Source organism: Salvelinus namaycush, chromosome 42, assembly GCF_016432855.1.
Source record: "Salvelinus namaycush isolate Seneca chromosome 42, SaNama_1.0, whole genome shotgun sequence".
Taxonomy (NCBI): Eukaryota; Metazoa; Chordata; class Actinopteri; order Salmoniformes; family Salmonidae; genus Salvelinus; species Salvelinus namaycush.
The window spans coordinates 17,029,453-17,051,182 of NC_052348.1; the positions used below are offsets into that span (position 1 = coordinate 17,029,453).

The window sequence follows — 21,730 nt, forward strand, 5'->3', positions numbered from 1 at the left end:
ATTTATTTATTTATTTATTTTTTAAATTGCAATCAAATATCAAATATCTTTTCCCCCCCTAATTCATTATTGAAAGTTAGAAAAAGATTGAAATATCTTGCATATCTTGCATTTCAAAATGCTATGCAAGATATCTTTGAATGGGTGGGTATTGGAAGGTTGCTTTATCATGTCTATTACCTCTGGTCAGGGGAAACTATTAAATAATCTTTCTACAAAGGAGTGGGCAGGTACGTAAATAAGTGATGTTTTTGGCGACAGTTTCTGCAACTGACTGTAGGCTAGGCTGTACAGTAATAAAGAGAGGGGGGTTGGACCACTGTATGTTTGCGTATGGGAGGAGCGCACGCTCAAAGGCAGAGTTCATTCCAGCCATGTAAACATTAGGAGTTTGAACGCTGAAAGAACAAGGCGCACAACTGGAGAGGATCCCAAGCAAGACAGGTAGGTTGATAAACGATTTGCTCTATATAAAATGAATTATAACCAAATGCACGTATGCTAGGCTACTAAATAGCCTAGAGTGAATTGCATTATATGGAATGAATATTACAACCTGTGAAGATAATTATTGTGATCTAGGTTGGTATCGCCAATTTATGTTATGTTGCCAGTAGGTCACGTCATTGTAGTTCGACAACAAAATACGTTTTTCTTTCATTCACTGTGTAGCCTATAGTCATGGACAGTTCCAAATAGCCTAGTTTCCAAATTCAAACATGATCTTTCCCAATATTAAATAAGCAAGCAAAGATGCCTCAGTGGGGAAAGAATACTAGCCTAATATTGTGCACGAAATGATGATGTCATGTGAAGATACTTTATTAGGGCCAAGAGAACAGGTTCGTTATCATTCATTGGCAGCATGACGTGGGACAGGAAATACTGTAGATAAGGCACACTTCTACAGGTGATATGTTCTTTTTGAACGTCTAAACTATGCTAACTATACAGTATTTGAATAGAATACGTGTAATGTACAAGCCAATGATGTAGGCTACAGTAGATGTTCAAATGTTTCTTCGTCTAATTACATTACATGAATCCAATACCGGCCCATTTCCAATTGCAGCAGGTCTATGAAAGTCTGGAAATGGCCTTCCATTGAGTTACATTAGACAGAACAGCTCATGGAACCCTTAAAATTAAAATTACTATTTCCATGGCAGAACCCTCACCTCACCCTGGTGCCCCTTTTAGAACATGGTGGTAAATGAAGGTGGGGGGGAGGGGGCTGTGTCCTACTAACTACCCAGGGCTGTTCCTGAAAAGTAATGTTAAATGTGGAGACCTGCTACTCAGCACACAGACACACCCCCGCCGCGGCGCCCGCCCTGTAATCCTGGAGCCCAGGCAGTCTCCATACCCTGAAATTATCCACCAGGCACCCACCCATGTGTGGCTAAGCCACCAGGGTGTAACAGAGTGGTTTCAGCCGACCAGAGACCTGCCCATGTTGGTCTTCTAAAGGTTAAAGTTACTGCTATGTGCTGTTGGTGAATTATTTTTCCATGTAAAAGAGTAGGAACATGCACATGTTATTTGGTCCTATGTCTTGATGGAAGACAGGCTTGAACTTGTTTACAATGCTAATCAAATCAAACTTTATTTGTCACATGCGCCGAATACAGCGTAGACCTTACCATGAAATGCTTCCTTACAAGCCCTTAACTGACAGTGCAGTTGAAGAAGAGTTAAGAAAATATTTACCAAATAGACTAAAGTAAATAATCATAATAAAAAGTAACACAATAACAATAACGAGGCTATATACAGGTGGTACCGGTTAGTTGAAGTAATTTGTACATGTAGGTAGGGGTGAAGTGACTATGCATAGATAATAAACAACGAGTTGCAGCAGTGTACAGAGGGGTGGTCAATAAAAATAGTCTGGTGGCCATTTTAATAATTGTTCAGCAGTCTTATGGCTTGGGGGTAGAAGCTGTTGAGGACCCTTTTGGACCTAGACTTGGCACTCCGGTACAGCTTGCTGTGCGGTAACAGAGAAAACAGTCTAACTTTGGTGACTGGAGTCTCTGACAATTTTATGGGCTTTCCTCTGACACCGCCTAGTATATAGGTCCTGGACAGTAGGAATCTTGGCTCCAGTGATGTACTGGGCCGTATGCATTACCCTCTGTAGCGCCTTACGTTCAGATAACGAGCAGTTGCCATACCAGACGGTGATGCAACCGGTCAGGATGCTCTCGATGGTGCAGCTGTAGAACCTTTAGAGGATCTGGGGACCCATGCCAAATCTTTTCTGTCTCCTGAGGGCGAAAAGGTTTTGTCGTGCCCTCTTCACGACTGTCTTGGTATGTTTGGACCATGATAGTTCGTTGGTGATGTGGACACCAAGGAACTTGAAACTCTCGACCTGCTCCACTTCTGCCCCGTCAATATTAATGGGGGCCTGTTCGGCCCGCCTTTTCCTGTAGTCCACGATCAGCTCCTTTGTTTTGCTCACATTGAGGGAGAGGTTGTTGTCCTGGCACCACACTGCCAGTTCTCTGACGTCCTCCCTATAGGCCGTCTCATCATTGTCTGTGATCAGGCCTACCGCTGTTGTGTCGTCAGCAAACTTAATGGTGTTGGAGTTGTGTTTGGCCATGCAGTCACGGGTAAACAGGGAGTACAGAAGGGGACTAAGTACACACCCCTGAGGGGCCCCAGTCTTAAGGATCAGCGTGGCATGCGTGTTGTTACCTACTCTTACCACCCAGGGGCGGCCCATCAGGAAGTCCAGGATCCAGTTGCAAAGGGAGGTGTTTAGTCCCAGAGTCCTTAGCTTAGTGATGAACTTCATGGGAACTATGGTGTTGAACGCTGAGATGTAGTCGATGAACCGCATTCTCACGTAGGTGTTCCTTTTGTCCAGGTGGGAAAGGGCAGTGTGGAGTGCAATTGAGATTGCATCATCTGTGGATCTGTTGGGGCGGTATGCGAATTGGAGTGGGTCTAGGGTGCCCGTGAGGATGCTGTTGATGTGAGCCATGATCAGCCTTTCAAAGCACTTCATGGCTACGGACGTGATTGCCACGGGGAGGTAATCATTTAGGCAGGTTACCTTTGCTCCCTTGGGCACAGGGACTATGGTGGTCTGCTTAAAACATGTTTGGTTTTCTTATGTACAGTCACTGTGGGAACAACGTTATCAATGGACGTATTGATGAAGCCGATGACTGAGGTGGGGAACTCCTCAATGCCATTGGATGAATCCTGGAACATATTCCAGTCTGTGCTAGCAAAACAGTCCTGTAGTGTAGCATCCTCGTCATCTGACCCTTTCCGTATTGAGTGAGTCACTGGTATTTCCTGCTTTAGTTTTTGCCGGTAAGCAGGAATCATAAGGATAGAATTATGGTAAGATTTGCCAAATGGAGGGCGGGGGAGAGCTTTGCATGCGTCTCTATTTGTGGAGTAAAGGTGGTCTAGGATTTGTTTCCTCTGGTTGCACATGTGACATGCTGGTAAAAATTTGGTAAACGGATTTAAATCGGCCGACCTTCCAATGCTGTTGCCCCTCTTGTTGAGTGAGAAGGAGAGGTATCGGAGAAAGAGAGCGATCACTGCAATAAGAAGAAGACTCAAAGATAAAGAGCTAAAATCTAAGAAATTTGAAGAAAGCAAAGTAAATGTGCCTCTAAAAAGGTCTTATTAGCAGACAACGATATGTCAATATTCCTCTGTTAGGCAGTACCTCATATTGATTACTGTGCGTTTATCTATTCACTGACTGAACTTTATTTAAATCAACTGCATTGATTGGACAGTGGGAAAGGACATACACTGAATCCTGACCTATGTGATGGGACTTGCCATCATTCATTCCACCAGTGTGTGCTGTGCCATAAAGCCTTCACAGTGTATGTAAACCACTGTCTAAAAATGCATAATTAACTGCTCTCACATAAACATACATCCATATTTTCAAAGCTGCATTTAGCATCATAGTCCACTTAGGGCTCCCCATAAAATGTCTCCTCAAATATGATGTGATTGCTTTCCAAACATTTCTAAACTAAACTGCAAAGCTCTTGAATAGTGTATGTTTTTTCTCTGTGGGAGCAGAAGCAGTAGCTGTGTGTGTGTGTGTGTTTAACTATCCTCAAGTCGAGACATTTTGCCACTCCCCACAAGGAAAAATGCTATTTTAGGGGTGGTTAGGGTTACAATTAGGGTTAGAATTAAGGTTAGTGTTCAAATCAAATGTTATTTGTCACATACACATGGTGTTAGGGGTTACGTTGAGGGTTAGGTATAGTTTTAGGGTTAAGGTTAGGGGTTAAGGTTAGGGAAAATAGGATTTTGGATGAGCTCTGATCGCCACAGGGCTGAGTCACTTCTGGTAGTGACTCTGCTTTATTTTTAACCCTCCCTTTGATGGTGAATCTGACAAAATAACTGGACAGCTATCATGTAACATGTCATTATGTGGGGCCCAAAATGGTGGCCGCAGTTTCACGACTCCTCTAGAGTAAAATACAGCTTTCATGGCAACTGGGGTGACTCCTCTAGAAATAGCTAGTATAGCTAACACAGGGAGAGTGGAGTGCCATCCATTACTCAGTCTGTGAGCATGTGGGATAGGTTTGGCTGCCAGTTTTCCCATCACCACCCATCCCTGTAGACTCAGAGAGAGAACTGGGTGCAGAAGTAGGGACTGGTGGAAAAACAGGCTGTGCTGTGCACACAGCTGGGAGGACCAGTGGAACACTAGCCTGGTGGAGAGGCTATCTGTTGAGCTGCAGGTCATTACACAGTACAGTCATGCGGAGGACACCATTGGAAATAAATATCTCCAATCTCATCTGAAAAATATTAGTTACAGTAAATACGAATAGAAAGAAATTATAGACTTAAATTATCCACACCTTTACTTACTCATAGAAGCCCTGTAGCATATTTTAGCCCGTATGATGCTCTCTGCACTGTCTGTAACCTTGAGAGAGCATTGAGGGACCTGCCATTGATTGATAGCCTTGAGTGAAGCATCAAAACATTGAGTGTTGGCCTCAGCGCTACAGAAGGAGAGGAGACAGAGAAGGCTTCTTGATAAGGACATGTTGCCTTTGATGTGCTTGCTTGTCTAAATAATTTACTGATATAGTTCCTAATAGAGCTTTGTTCAGAGAGCAACAGTCAGGACCGTAGTTATTGGTTTACAGACATCCTCTCAGAAGTTTGTTACATAAGAGAAAGCGAAACATCTGTGAGTCAGGAAGGTGGTGTTCCATCCGAAACGAGCTGATTGTGGTGACCCGTGGAATGTCGTCCTACTCCTCGTCAATGGCTGTGCGAAGTTGCTGGATATTGGCAGGAAGTGGAACACGTTGTCGTACACGTCAATCCAGAGCATCCCAAACATGCTCAATGGGTGACATGTCTGGTGAGTAGACAGGCCATGGAAGAACAGGGACATTTTCGGCTTCCAGGAATTGTGTACAGATTCTTGCGACATGGGGCCATGCATTATCATGCTGAAACGTGAGGTGATGGCGGCGGATGAATGGCACGACAATGGGCCTCAGGATCTCGTCACGGTATCTCTGTGCATTCAAATTGCCATCTATAAAACACAATTGTGTTCGTTGTCCGTAGCTTATGCCTGTCCATACCGTAACCCCACCGCCACTTTGTTCACAATGTTGACATCAGCAAACTGCTCGCCTATACGACGCCATACACATGGTCTGTGGTTGTGAGGCCGGTTGGACATACTGCCAAATTCTCTAAAATGGCATTGGAGGCGGCGACTTATGGTACAGAAATGAACATTAAATTATCTGGCAACAGCTCTGGTAGACATTCTTGCAGTCAGCATGCCAATTGCACACTCCCTCAAACCTTGATACATGTGTTGTGTGACAAAACTGCACATTTTAGAGTGACATTGTATTGTCCCCAGCACAAGGTGCACCTGTGTAATGTTTAATCAGCTTTATGATATGCCACACCTGTCAGGTGGATGGATTATCTTTGCAAATAAGAAATGCTCACTAAGAACAGGGTTGAAATACAAATTTGTAGAAACATTTTTGAGAGAAGTAAGCTTTTTGTGCGCATGGAACATTTCTGGGATCTCGGGGCGACAGGTAGCCTAGTAGTTAGAGCATTGGACTAGTAATCGAAAGGTTGCAAGATCAAATCCCTGAGCTGACAAGGTAAAAATCTGTTGTTCTGCTCCTGAACAAGGCAGTTAACCCACTGTTCCCCGGTAGGCTGTCATTGAAAATAAGAATTTGATCTTAACTGACTTGACTAGTTAAATAAAGGTTCAAAATAATTCTGCTCAACACTTCACGTGTTGCATTTATATTTTTGTTCAGTATAAGATGCATTTTGGAAGCTGGAGATGCACTTGCACCTTTTAAAAGGCGGCAGAAGCTTTTGAAGTGCAGGAGAATAGAAAAAGGCCATTCCTGAAGTGCCCTCACATCATTAACTGAAGAGAGGTAGAGAGCAAGAACAGGCAGAGATTAGCCCCATTTAAAGTGCATTTTACTGGCATCCTTTTTGGTTCATGTCTCCTGTATTGGAATAGTGGAATACTATACCATGCTGTGTTGTGTTCTCTTTCTTTTTACTATACCACTCTGTGTTGCGTCGTGCCTAAGAACAGCTCTTAGCCGTGGTATATTGCTCATATACCACTCCCCCCTCGGGCCTTATTACTTAATTATTTTCTCCTTCAGTGTTGCTGTTGGGGTGATTTTCCCCAGTGAATGAAACCATGTTTTGTACTGTTGGGTCAATCTGCTTAAGGCAAAATTTTGACACCACCGTACAGTTGTTTAAACAGTACACTAGAAAACCAGGATGCACCCTATTTTAGGTCAGGTGCAAAGTACTCTACTTTGCTATTCAAATTCCGTGAGTAGCCCTCTCTTCTGAGGGACCTGTTCATATCAGTTTGGAAATTGTATCTAGGGTGGGTAGATAGGCAGCATGTGGACTGTGTTGGCCTAACCATTTGGTATTTTATTAGGATCCCCATTAGCCATTGCAAAAGTATCAGCTACTCTTCGTGGGGTACACATGAAACATGACATAATACAGAACATTTAATAGACAAGAACAGTTCAAGGACAGAAATAGTGAAATAGTGCAGTGCTTCCACCTAGTGGGTAAAATACCTCTAAGAATATGGTCCACCTAAGGAAATATAACATGCCTCCACAGTATCTGAAACAACACAATCTATTCCTTTAATTTAAGAATAAACACAAGGTAAAGTTCTGAATTATTATTCCTCTATTTCCTGTATCTCCTAACATCCATGCAAGGTGGACGACACAAGCCAAGTGACATGGTGTACAGTGAGCAGCTTCTACACTGTAACTACTTGAGGCAGTATTGCAGAACATATAGTCTATACATGTGAAGCCTGCATTTAAATTCAGTTTTAACATGTAGTCTATACAGGTGAAGCCTGCATTTAAATTCAGTTTTAACATGTAGTCTATACAGGTGAAGCCTGCATTTAAATTCAGTTTTAACATATAGTCTATACATGTGAAGCCTGCATTTAAATTCAGTTTCAACATGTAGTCTATACAGGTGAAGCCTGCATTTAAATTCAGTTTCAACATGTAGTCTATACATGTGAAGCCTGCATTTAAATTCAGTTTTAACATGTAGTCTATACATGTGAAGCCTGCATTTAAATTCAGTTTCAACATGTAGTCTATACATGTGAAGCCTGCATTTAAATTCAGTTTTAACATGTAGTCTATACAGGTGAAGCCTGCATTTAAATTCAGTTTGAACATATAGTCTATACATGTGAAGCCTGCATTTAAATTCAGTTTTAACATGTAGTCTATACATGTGAAGCCTGCATTTAAATTCAGTTTCAACATGTAGTCTATACATGTGAAGCCTGCATTTAAATTCAGTTTTAACATGTAGTCTATACATGTGAAGCCTGCATTTAAATTCAGTTTTAACATGTAGTCTATACATGTGAAGCCTGCATTTAAATTCAGTTTTAACATGTAGTCTATACATGTGAAGCCTGCATTTAAATTCAGTTTTAACATGTAGTCTATACATGTGAAGCCTGCATTTAAATTCAGTTTTAACATGTAGTCTATACATGTGAAGCCTGCATTTAAATTCAGTTTTAACATGTAGTCTATACATGTGAAGCCTGCATTTAAATTCAGTTTCAACATGTAGTCTATACATGTGAAGCCTGCATTTAAATTCAGTTTCAACATGTAGTATATACATGTGAAGCCTGCATTTAAATTCAGTTTCAACATGTAGTCTATACATGTGAAGCCTGCATTTAAATTCAGTTTCAACATGTAGTCTATACATGTGAAGCCTGCATTTAAATTCAGTTTCAACATGTAGTCTATACATGTGAAGCCTGCATTTAAATTCAGTTTCAACATGTAGTCTATACATGTGAAGCCTGCATTTAAATTCAGTTTCAACATGTAGTCTATACATGTGAAGCCTGCATTTAAATTCAGTTTCAACATGTAGTCTATACATGTGAAGCCTGCATTTAAATTCAGTTTCAACATGTAGTCTATACATGTGAAGCCTGCATTTAAATTCAGTTTCAATAAACAACTCAACTTGGAAACATGTTATAAACCAACCATTATAATCACCCCATTTGAGTCACTAAATCAATCCCAGGTATATACACACTAGTTAGTAAGGACCTGGCACCAGGGTTTAACTCCTCAAACCTCATGTCCCCTTCAACACAAAACAAACAAGAGAAAAGGCTCAGTCCCAAATAAACTCATGGTCCTGTGTCCAAGAATCTGTGCTTTATTCTGGCGCGCTAATGGAAACCGCTAGTCAACGGACCTGTGGCTTTAGGTAAGTCATGGTCCTTTGTTTTGGCTAGTTTGTCCACCTCTGGAAAGTTGACAGTAAACTATCTATTACTCCCACATCAAATGAACAATTCTTTATTTTTGTAGCTACAGTTGTTCACTTTTTGAGAGTTTAAGCATGTGGTTGCAATAACACTTTCTCTAATAATTAAAGACAACAGAGAAAAATGTACTTTGAATTTCAGAAGGCGACCCCTTGCTCTCAGTGTGTGTGTGTTTGTGCACCTGGAGGAATGTGACGCAGGAGAGGTGTGTCTGTCGACAGGTTTCAGTCAGTCTCAGGTTACACACACACACACACACTTTGCTCTTTGGCCGTGTGAATCTCGCCGGTACACTGGAGCCTCCCTATACTAAGACTGTCATCTGTATCTGTGATAGAGGATACCAACTCTGTGGTCTCAGTCATCCATCCACCCCCTGGCTGAAGATTTCATTTGTAGTAGGCCTTGGAGTCAGAGGTTATACTTAGCTTAGGACTCTTCAATCAAGCCAGATGCCCTCGCTTTGAAAGCTGGGTAAGCAATGGGCTGGGCTCTCTTTTCTTAGCTCAAAGAAACCTCAAAGTACAGTGCAGTCGGTGTAATGTGTCTATGCATTGTGTGTGTTTGAACATGTGTGCATGCATGGTGTAGAGTGTGTGTGTGTCTTTTACCTGGATTGGCAGCTGGTACAATGGGATTGTGTGTTCTTGTGTATCGGGACAAAGCCCCTCTGATTGGTGTCCTCCCTTTATGAGAGAGTCCATAGGTTCTACGGCATTCCACAGACACCCCTCTCTCTCTCTCTCTCTCTCTCTCTCTCCTCCCATCTGTCTACCTCTCTCTACCTATTCTCTTTCCCTCTCTCTCTCTACCCATCTATGTCTACCTCCCTCTGTCTCTCCTTCCCTCTTCTCTCTCTTTGTTTACCTCCTCCTCCTCTCTACCTATTATCTCTCTCTACCTCTCCTCTCTTGCTCTTTTTTCCCTCTTCCTCTCTAATTCTTCCCTCTATCTCTCTCGCTCTACCTATTCTCTCTCTCTCTCTCTCTGCTCTCTCAAGTCTCAGACCTAGCCTACAGTACAGTGACAGTCTGTCCAGCCAGCACACTTCATACAGCAACTACATACAGATGTACTACATGCATCTCCCAAACAATCGCCATTTCCTGTATCTCCTAACATCCATGCAAGGTGGACGACACAAGCCAAGTGACATGGTGTACAGTGAGCAGCTTCTACACTGTAACTACTTGAGGAAGTCTTGCAGAACATATAGTCTATACATGTGAAGCCTGCATTTGGACCGCCCCTGGCGGCTGGGGATATAGAGAGGAGAGGAGGCTGGGGATATAGAGAGGAGAGGAGGCTGGGGATATAGAGAGGAGAGGAGGCTGGGGATATAATCTCAGGCAGGGGAGGACAGAAAGAGAAAGAAAGCTGTCTGGTGCAATTGTCAGAGTCCCCAAAATAAGAGCCTTCAAAGAGTAAATGAGCCAGTGCTTCTGGGAAATATCCAACTGCAAAAGGTTCAAATAAACACTCCCGTCAACACCCTAGAGTAGCCTGCAGTTGTAAACACCACAAAGAGCATTTTGATCAAAGGAACATTTAAGCTGATACAGCCAGGAATGACTAGTACAGTAAACTCTATCTCCTTCATTTGCTAATCCTAAATATAAAGAGTAGTGGAATCAAAGTCACCATCTTGAAGTTTCCACCACCTCCCTGCTCATCATCATCCCAATCCTAAATATAAAGAGTAGTGGAATTAAAGTCACCATCTTGAAGTTTCCACCACCTCCCTGCTCATCATCATCCTAATCCTAAATCATCATTATGGAGCCATGGCTTTTCATGTGTTCTGTTGCATTAAAGCAAACCAGCAGCCTTGCTTAGGCTACATTCCCGAAACTTTTGGGGAAGTGATTACTATTTTGGTTCTGGCATCATCCCTGGACTATTTTGAGAAACGACAATTCGTTTTTTTTTGCCTGGAAGGTTGGCAGGTTTTTTGGGCAAGAAATTTGGTATTTAAATCACAGGACAGGAGCTGATAGTTGAAGAGTTAGCAATGAAAGGAACATACAGATATAGGATTTGATATTTTATTTTATTTCATCTTTATTTAACCAGGTAGGCTAGTTGAGAACAAGTTCTCATTTACAACTGCGACCTGGCCAAGATAAAGCAAAGCAGTGCGACAGAAACAACAACACAGAGTTACACATGGAATAAACAAGTGTGCAGTCAATAACACAATAGAAAAAAAAGAAAGTCTATATACAGTGTGTGCAAATGGCATGAGGAGGTATGGCAATAAATAGGCCATGGTAGCAAAGTAATTACAATTTAGCAGATTAACACTGGAGTGATAGATGAGCAGATGATGGTGTGTAAGTAGTGATACTGGTGTGCAAAAGAGCAGCAAAGTAAATAAAAACAATATGGGGATGAGGTAGGTAGATTGGGTGGGTGGGCTATTTACAGATGGACTATGTACAGCTGCAGCGATCGGTTAGCTGCTCAGATAGCTGATGTTTAAAGTTAGTGAGGGAAATGTAAGTCTCCAGCTTCAGCGATTTTTGCAATTCGTTCCAGTCACTGGCAGCAGAGAACTGGAAGGAAAGGCGGCCAAAAGAGGTGTTGGCTTTGGGGATGACCAGTGAGATATACCTGCTGGAGCGCGTGCTACGGGTGGGTGTTGTTATCGTGACCAGTGAGCTGAGATAAGGCGGAGCTTAACCTAGCATAGACTTGTAGATGACCTGGAGCCAGTGGGTCTGGCGACGAATATGTATCGAGGTCCAGCCGACTAGAGCATACAGGTCGCAGTGGTGGGTGGTATACAGGTCGCAGTGGTAAACGGATGGCACTGTGATAGACTGCATCCAGAGTAGAGTATTGGAAGCTGTTTTGTAGATGACATCGCCGAAGTCGAGGATTGGTAGGATAGTCAGTTTTACTAGGGTAAGTTTGGCGGCGTGAGTGAAGGAGGCTTTGTTGCGAAATTGAAAGCCGATTTTGGATTGGTGATGTTTAATATGAGTCTGGAAGGAGAGTTTACAGTCTAGCCAGACACCTAGGTATTTGTAGTTGTCCACGTATTCTAGGTCAGAACCGTCCAGAGTAGTGATGCTAGTCGGGTGGGTGGGTGCGGGCAGCGAACGGTTGAAGCATGCATTTGGTTTTGCTAGCGTTTAAGAGCAGTTGGAGGTCACGGAAGGAGTGTTGTATGGCATTGAAGCTCGTTTGGAGGTTATTTAACAGTGTCCAAAGAAGGGTCAGATGTATACAGAATGGTGTCGTCTGCGTAGAGGTGGATCAGGGAGTCACCAGCAGCAAGAGCGACATCGTTGATATATACAGAGTAAAGAGTCGGCCCGAGAATTGAACCCTGTGGTACCCCCATAGAGACTGCCAGAGGTCCGGACAACAGTCCCTCTGATTTTACACACTTAACTCTATCTGCGAAGTAGTTGGTGAACCAGGTGAGGCAGTCATTTGAGAAGCCACGGCTATTGAGTCTGCCAATAAGAATACGGTGATTGACAGAGTCGAAATCCTTGGCCAGGTCGATGAAGACGGCTGCACAGTACTGTCTTTTATCGATGGCTGTTATGATATCGTTTAGTACCTTGAGCGTGGCTGAGGTGCACCCGTGACCAGCTCGGAAACCGGATTGCACAACGGAGAAGGTACGGTGGGATTCGAAATGGTCAGTGATCTGTTTATTAACTTGGCTTTCAAAGACTTTGGAAAGGCAGGGCAGGATGGATGTAGATCTGTAACAGTTTGGGTCTAGAGTGTCACCCCCTGTGAAGAGGGGGATGACCGCGGCAGCTTTCCAATCTTTAGGGATCTCGGACGAAATGAGAGGTTGAACAGACTGGTAATAGGGGTTGCAACAATGGCGGCGGATAGTTTTAGAAAGAGAGGGTCCAGATTGTCTAGCCCAGCTGATTTGTACGGGTCCAGGTTTTGCAGCTATTTCAGAACATCTGCGATTTGGGTGAAGGAGAAGCTGGGGAGGCTCGGGCAAGTAGCTGCGAGGCGTGCGGAGCTGTTGGTCTGTTCTTAGTTCTACATTTTTTGAAAGGGGCATGCTTATTTAAGATGGCGAGGAAATTACTTTTAATATATAGCAGGATATAGCAGGAAGATAATCCTGCACCAACAGGAAATTTGAATTATTATGTGGATTATATTTAATGGAAATGTTTGTAGGTTTTGATACATTTTTTTGATGGGGAGAATCAAGTCTGAAATTTCAAATGGGAAATTACAAATTTCAGAAGCCATTTTAAACCTCAAATACACTACACATTTTAAATGTCCTGCATTGCAGGAACGTTCTCCTGCAACAGAGTGATCAGATTAAGATCCTACATCTGTAGCCTACTAGCATTTCGCAATGATGACTTCCTTGACATCTGGTATTATTAATTAGTATCTCAGTTTACAACTGTTCTTTTGCTAATGTAATGGTGGTGGATATTAGTTTACTGTACGGCATCTTGTTAACTGAAGAATGAGAAGAGGTTGTCATGAGTTTCCAACAGACATGTCTGTCTCCAGCCAAATTGAAGACAATGAGGGAACATTAGCCAGTGATTACCCACAGATAGGCATTCCATCCTTCCATTACGGCTCAAGTCTCTCCAGTGTCTCCTTTCTGCTTTCTCCTGCAGGAAACAAGCACACAGTAAACACCTTTTGAACCAAAATGAAACTGAAATCCTAACCTCTTGTTCTTCTTCAGGGGGAAGACATCTTTGCCTCAGTCAAACCAAATACAGTAGGCCCAACAACAAGGACTAATTCCTATTTATCCAGGGCCCTCAGAGGCACTAGCTGACTTTGGGTGAACCAGAGAGCTCTTCATTGGTGTGTGGACAGTAGACAGTGTTGGACCATGGCGCTCGTGGACCCGACTGCATCCCATCTGGACCCGGGCATGGATGGTGAGAGCGGGGTCCTCGCCAGTGTCTTTGGGGCCCTCCCCAACGCCAACTGCCCCAAACACGGGCAAAACACTCCGGAGGACACGAAACGATGCCTACGCAAGGTCATCGGGCACCACAGGGACTACGTCAAAATCTCGCTGCCTGACGCCAAGGGCAACCGGTTGCCCACGGAGTGGTGGAAGACAGCCATCGCGTTCTTCTACGCCATCTTCAACCTGGTCCTGACCACCGTGGTCATCACGGTCGTCCACGAGAGGGTCCCGGAGAAGGAGAACAGCCCGCCACTGCCCGATAAGTTCTTTGACTACATCGACCGGGTGAAGTGGGCGTTCACGGTCACCGAGATCAACGGCATGCTCCTGGTGGGAATCTGGGTTATACAGTGGCTTTTCCTCAGATACAAGTAAGAGAACGGTTATCTTGGGATATCTGTGTCAAAGGCTATCCCCATGTATGTGAAATTCTAACCAGACTATACAACATTCAGGTTTAACAGTATAAGACCGTGATTGTAGGCTATATGAAGTGCTACGGTATGCTGAACATGACATTTTCATTATTATTATGTCACAGGAGGTTGGTGGCACGTTAATTGGGGAGGACGGGCTCGTGGTAATGGCTGGAGCGGAATAGGTGGAATGGTATCATATACATCGAACACATGGTTGGAAGCCATTCCATTGGCTCCGTTCCAGACATTATTATGAGCCGTCCTCCCCTCAGCAGCCTCCACTGTTCTATGTCCAAGAGAAATGTTCCACAGCCCTTTTAACAGTGGCCTGTTTGATGACATCATTTATTTTCCCTTTGTGTGTTTGTTTCCAGGTCGATTGCAGGTCGGAGGTTCTTCTTCCTGATTGGCACCCTCTACCTGTACCGCTGCGTCACCATGTACATCACAACCCTTCCTGTACCCGGCAATCACTTCACTTGTGCCCCCAAGGTGTGTGTGTGTGTGTGTGTGTGTGTGTCAGCTGTGGCATGTGAACCACGTCCTGCAGTGTTCTCATCCTGGCTCCCTCCAGAACTCATATCGATCTGCCAGCCATGCTCAATAGCTGCTCATAAAAAAGCCATTTTGGATTCGAACCCTGGAGACATAAACGTTATCGCATCCGGTCTTGAGTTCGATCGGAAATATATGCCCCAGGGAATCGAGGTTTTCTGGGTATTGTGGTACAGTGATCTGATGGGAGAAAGATGACGACACTGGCGAGTTTAAATGCAATTTCATTGGATAGGTACAATTCTATCCATTAACACAGGCTCATATTAACACTTCCAAACATTTACAATTGAAGTCGGAAGTTTACATACACCTTAGCCAAATACATTTAAACTCAGTTTTTCACAATTCCTGACATTTAATCCTAATAACAATTCCCTGTCTTAGGTTAGTTAGGATAACCACTTTATTTTAAGAATGTGAAATGTCAGAATAATAGTAGAGAGAATGATTTATTTCAGCTTTTATTTCTTTCATCACATTCCCAGTGGGTCAGAAGTTTACATACACTCAATTAGTATTTGATAGCATTGCCTTTTAAATTGTTTAACTTGGGTCAAACATTTCGGGTAGCCTTCCACAAGCTTCCCACAATAAGTTGGGTGAATTTTGACCCATTCCTCCTGACAGAGCTGGTGTAACTGAGTCAGGTTTGTAGGCCTCCTTGCTCGCACACGCTTTTTCAGTTCTGCCCACACATTTTCTATAGGATTGAGGTCAGGGCTTTGTGATGGCCACTACAATATCTTGACTTTGTTGTCCTTAAGCGATTTTGCCACAACTTTGGAAGTTTGCTTGTGATCATTGTCCATTTGGAATACCCATTTGCAACCAAGTTTTAACTTCCTGACTGATGTCTTGAGATGTTGCTTCAATATATCCACATAATTTTCCTCCCTCATGATGCCATCTATTTTGTGAAGTGCACCAGTCCCTCCTGCAGCAAAGCACCCCCACAACATGATGCTGCCACCCCCATGCTTTAACATTGGGATGGTGTTCTTCGGCTTGCAAGCATCCCCCTTTTCCCTCCAAACATAACGATGGTCAATATGGCCAAACAGTTCTATTTTTGTTTCATCAGACCAGAGGACATTTCTCCATAAAGTACGATCTTTGTCCCTATGTGCAGTTGCAAACCGCAGTCTGGCTTTTTTTACGGCAGTTTTGGAGCAGTTGCTTCCTCCTTGCTGAGCGGCCTTTCAGGTTATGTCGATATAGGACTGGTTTTACTGTGGATATAGATACTTTTGTACTGGTGTCCTCCAGCATCTTCACAAGGTCCTTTGCTGTTGTTCTGGGATTGATTTGCACTTTTCACACAAAAGTACGTTCATCTTTAGGAGACAGAACACGTCTCCTTCATGAACGGTATGACAGCTGCGTGATCCCATGGTGTTTAAACTTGCGTACTATTGTTTGTACAGATGAACGTGGTACCTTGAGGCGTTTGGAAATTTCTCCCAAGGATTAACCAGACTTGTGGAGGTCTACCATTTTTTTCTGAGGTCTTGGCTGATTTCTTTTGACTTTCGCATGATGTCAAGCAAAAAGGCACTGAGTTCGAAGGTAGGCCTTGAAATACATCCACAGGTACACCTCCAATTGACTCAAATTATGTCAATTAGCCTATCAGACTCTTCTAAAGCCATGACATCATTTTCTGGAATTTTCCAAGCTGTTTAAAGTAGATGTTCTAACTGTTTTAATGACAAACCTAAGTGTATGTAAACTTCCGACTTCAACTGTACGTAATTTAGCAGATGCACTTGTCCAGAGCGATTTACGGTAGCGAGTTCATACTGTTTAATATTTTGTTTGTACTGGTCCCCCGTGGGAATCAAACCCACAACCCTGGCATTGCAAGTGCCATGCTCTACCAACTGAGCCACACGGGAACATTGTTTGTGTTACAATGACGTTTTGTATAATGTTCTTTATTCCTGTAACTGAAGCTGCTTGTATTGTCTGTCAAGCTAATCTCTCTCTCCTACCTCTTTCTCTCTCACCCCCCCTCTTTCTCTCTCTCTCCCTCCTATCTCTCCCTCCATCTCTCTCTCAGCTGTATGGAGACTCTCACGCTAAGATGCAGCGTGTGCTGACGTTGATCTCCGGCGGCGGTCTGTCCATCACCGGCTCCCACCTCATGTGTGGTGACTTCCTCTACAGCGGACACACCGTCATGCTCACCCTCACCTACCTGTTTATTAAAGAGTGTGAGTACTGGATAAAATATCACACACACATCTAAATACTGTTAATTATTGATAACTAACAAGTATATCATATTCTCATCTAGGTTAGATTATCTGTTAGGTCAAACAAGGTCCCATAGCTACGGCATCATGATCTCTGAACATTTCCTGGATTATGTAGTAATGTTACCGGGCAGATATACATCTTGTTGATGGAGGGACATTTTCCAGGTGTGGCCTGATCCTCTATTACAGTGTTTCCCAAACCCTGCCCTGCCCCCCCCCCCCCCCCCCCCCTTCAATAACCAACTCATCATCAAGCTTAGATCATTTGAACCAGCTGTGTAGTGCTAGGGAAAAAAACAAAACGGTCCCCCAAGCGGGGCCCAGGACCGAGTTTGGGAAACCCTGCACTATTACACGTGTCAAACTCATTCTAAGGGGCTGTCTGTGGGTTTTCACTTCTCTCTTGTCACTAATTAGTAAGGAACACCCCCCTCACCTGGTTGTCTAGGTCTTAATTGGAAGAAGGCCCTCCATGGAATGAGTTTGACAGCCCTGATCTATTACCTTCCCTCCTGTGTGGGACTTGTTCAAGAGGATGCAACGTCTGACCTTACTGACGACATACACAACCCCCTGTGTGTGTCTGTCTCCCCCCCCCCCCCCCCCCTCTCCTCCAGACTCATATGTTTATATTGCCATCCACTTAACATTGACCATTTAACATTGACCAGGTTAATGAAATGAAAGAACCTCCTGTGTGTGTTTTGTCTCGTCCAGACTCCCCGCGGACGTTCTGGTGGTACCACCTGATGTGCTGGCTGCTGGCTGCTGTGGGAGTGGTGTGTATTCTGGTGGCCCACGAACACTACAGTGTGGATGTGGTGGTAGCCTACTTCATCACCTCACGCCTCTTCTGGTGGTACCACACCATGGCCAACGTCCAGGTGACATGCTGATACTGTACAATCTACAATGATGCTGATACTAGATATAGTACTGGGGTTGCAGGTAGCCTAGGGGTTAAGAGGGGTTGGCCGGTAACTGAAAGGTTGCTGGTTGGAATAGCCAATGTGAAAATCTGTCTGTGTCCTTAAACAAGCCATTTAACCCTAATTTGCTCCAGTGGCGCTGTACTACTTTGGCTGACCCTGTAAAACAACACATTTCACTGCACCTATCTGGTGTGTATGACCATGAAACATCTTCAAAATAAATGACACGTCCTCTTCTGGTCATCCAGGTGAGATATTGATCAGTGGAGGCTGCTGAGGGGAGGACGGCTCATAATAATGGCTGGAACGGAACAAATGGAATCCCCTATTCTAGATCACCTATTCCGCTAAAGCCATTACCACGAGCCCGTCCTCCCCAATTAAGGTGCCACCGACCTCTGTGATCTAGATAGAGTAATCGTTTCTGTTCTGGTGGTACCACACCATGGCCAACATCCAGGTGACATGATACTGTCATGTAGTAGAAGCAGATAGATAATACAGCAGATGGACAGAGATGATAAAGTAGATTCTTGATGATACTGCAGATGGACTGATACTATCCAGCAGAAACTGCTTACCAGTCTTCAGAACCTTCAAACTCAACTGGACCTCAAAGCCAGCTCCACTGCATTTTTTTCATTGTTCCCCAAAAATCAGGGGCTGATTTAGACCTGGGACACCGGGTGTGTGCAATTAATTATCAGGTGGAACAGAAAACCAGCAGGCTCTGGATCTCGTCAGGTCAGAGCAGAAAACTGCTGCTTTAGAATCTTCTTTACAAGATGAATTGAATTACACCCACCAGTGAGAATGAGACAAAGTACAAAAAGTGTCCCTTTTTGACAAGCAGCTTGTTCAATCTCTCCTGCTTTCTCTGCAACCTCTTGGTGGATGTGCAAGAACATACTGACAATACAGCAGTTTAAAAGGCCCAGTGCAGTCTCAAACTTGATTTATCTGTGTTTTAAATATATTGTGCCACAGAGGTTGGAATAATATGTGAAATTATGATAATGCCATTGTAATGTAAGAGCTGTTTGAAAAGGCAGGCTGAAATTGTTGTGGGGTGTAGTTTTGGCCTGCCTGGTGCAATCACCAGGTGGTAAATTAGTTAATAGACCGATAAGAAATAGTTACAAACCAAAAGTCCTCACAAGAATAGTAAAAAACAATAATTTGACCAACTGGGGACATGTTGTTAGTCCCCACGAGGTCAAATGCTATTTCTAGGGGGTTTAGGGTTAAGGTTTGAATTAGTGTTAGGGTTAGAATTTCATTAAGGGTTTGGGTTAGGAGCTAGGGTAGTTTTAGGGTTATGAGCTAGGTTTAGGGTAAGAGTACGGGTTAGGGAAAATAGGATTTCGAATGGGACTGAATTGTGTGTCCCCACAAGGTTAGCTGTACGTGTGTTTGTGTGTGCGCGTGCAATGCCAGAAGCACTCACACACTCTTCTGAACCACCTACCACAGTGTTTACACGAATCAGAGTACACCCTCATCCTCATCCATTAGGCCTGGCTAGGATCATGATGATAGATGGCTCTACCCACCCTGTGAGATTCACCTCAAAAGACGACCGCTTTCTGCATGTTTACATAATGATTAACCTAATGTTAACGTAATGACCTTAATGTTTCAGGGAAATGTTGTGTAAACCTCCCATAGTTCTGTGAATTACAAGTGTGAACGTTTGTTTGATAGCAGTGTCATCACAATGTAGAGGTTATAGAAGTGCTATAATGTGTTGGCATGGTGTTCCTCCCTCTGCTGGACAAAACTAAGACTGACATCATAATAGGGCCTGACATTTACTATTACAGCTCCTTCCCTTGTAGTTGTGTCAATTGCGTGACTGTCTACAATTTCATTGATTATTGAATTGCACAAAATGAGATGTTCTACATATCCATATTACTACTATTGATAGATGTTTATGCAAAAGTTTACAATTGTTTTTGGCTGGGTAGTACCCTAGCGGTTAAGAGGTTGGGCCAGTAACTGAAAGGTTGGTGGTTCCATTCCCTAGCTGACTAGGTGAAATCTGTTGATGTGCCCTTTGTGCAAGGCACTTAACCCTAAATGCTCCTGTAAGTCGCTCTTGATAAGAGCATCTGCTAAAAGACAAAAAAATTAAAAAGAGGACTATTTATTCTTCAGTAAGGCTCTTCCTTGTCTTTGTTTGTTGTGCTAATGCTCCCGAGTGGTGCAGCGGTCTAAGGCACTGCATTTCAGTGCAAGAGGCGGCACTACAGTCCCTGGTTCGATTCCAGGCTGTATCACATCCGGCCGTGATTTGGAGTCCCATAGGGCGGCGCACAATTGGCCCAACATCGTCTGGGTTTAGCTGGGGTAGGCCGTCATAGTAAATAAGAATTTGTTCTTAACTGACCACCACAGTCAACCTCTGCACCTCCAGGATGGTGGCCTCCGTGAACGGCAGGCTGCCTTTATCAGTGAGAGACGGAACCCTGTCTGGGCCCACCACTGCATTGATCTCCAACTGCACCCTCTCTGTGGTGTGAACGGGTACAAATGACATGGAAAACATTATTACAAAGCAACGAGCATTGGGAAACAGGACACTGGATATGTTACACATAGCATTATGATTGGGTACTGTACTACATCATGCTACAACAAGGAGTTCTCTTTAGGTTCCATTGAACTGGTCCTCCACACTCCTCTTCCTGATGTAGTACCTTGGATATCTGGACACACGACCATGTGTTGGTGGTGGTATCAGTACCAGCGATGAAGAGGACTTCTATGATGTAATGCTCACGTTTAAGTTGTCTGTTGTTTTTGTTGACAGGCCCTGCGGTGCTCGCCCAACAACTACCTCACCAACACCTGGTGGAACCCCGTGTTCAACTTCTTTGAGAGGAACGTGCAGACCCAGGTGCCCTGCTCCTTCTGCTGGCCAATCACCTGGCCCCCTGCCTGCCTTAAGAATTCCTGTAAGAAGTACAGTGCAGTGCAGAGCCTGCGGGAGGAGTAGAGAGTAGGGGCTCCACCCCAGTTCAGGATCTTGTTCACCAGGCATTCACCACCAGTGTTGCTTTGAACACCCCAACCTATTTTGTATTCATGCAGTATTTATGGTCTATTATGTGATTTTAAAGTATTATGTGAAGGATAGTTGAAGTTTGTGAGGAAATGGTCATATAGGGAAAGTATGTGAGAAGAATAACATAATCCACATACATTGGGTCCTTGTGTACTTCACCACTACAATGTATCTTATTTATGAGGTCAGTTTATTTGAAAATGTTCTTTATTCTTGTGAATGTTACTGTAACAAACTCAACTGAAGTCAACATGTTGCGATGTCATGCAGCGCTTTGCCACTGGCTTGCAGCTTTACACAAAACTCCAATAGAAAAATTGCATTTTATAGAGCTATACCTTATTACGTTTACATCAATTTGATTTAATGAATATTAAGTACTTTAAAAATATATATTTTCCAAAATGTGCCTTTAAATACAAATGCATGCAATTTTAAATTGCAAACTTGAAGATGTTTGTTTTCAATGTTTTATATTAATTTGCATTCAATGTGCATTTAGTCTTTAGTCTCATATGATTGTGTGTCCTAATGTACCATAATTTATACCTTCATAATAAAAAAAGAACACGTTGACTTCAGTTTTGTCCAATCAAAGTGCAGATACAACCCCTTTGCCGTCGTCATCTATCAACGCACCAATCACACCACC

General features: G+C 43.4%; 1 protein-coding gene across 1 annotated transcript; it reads left to right on the plus strand.

Annotated features, from left to right (window-relative positions):
- The first annotated feature begins 386 nt into the window (after positions 1-386).
- On the plus strand, positions 387-21,659 carry LOC120034670 (phosphatidylcholine:ceramide cholinephosphotransferase 2-like). The gene is made up of 6 exons (XM_038981269.1): positions 387-444; positions 13,605-14,212; positions 14,635-14,752; positions 16,878-17,031; positions 17,794-17,960; positions 20,824-21,659. The coding sequence occupies exons 2-6, from the start codon at positions 13,758-13,760 to the stop codon at positions 21,007-21,009; spliced, it is 1,080 nt and encodes a 359-aa protein (XP_038837197.1). The 5' UTR covers positions 387-444; positions 13,605-13,757; the 3' UTR covers positions 21,010-21,659.
- The last annotated feature ends 71 nt before the right edge of the window (positions 21,660-21,730 follow it).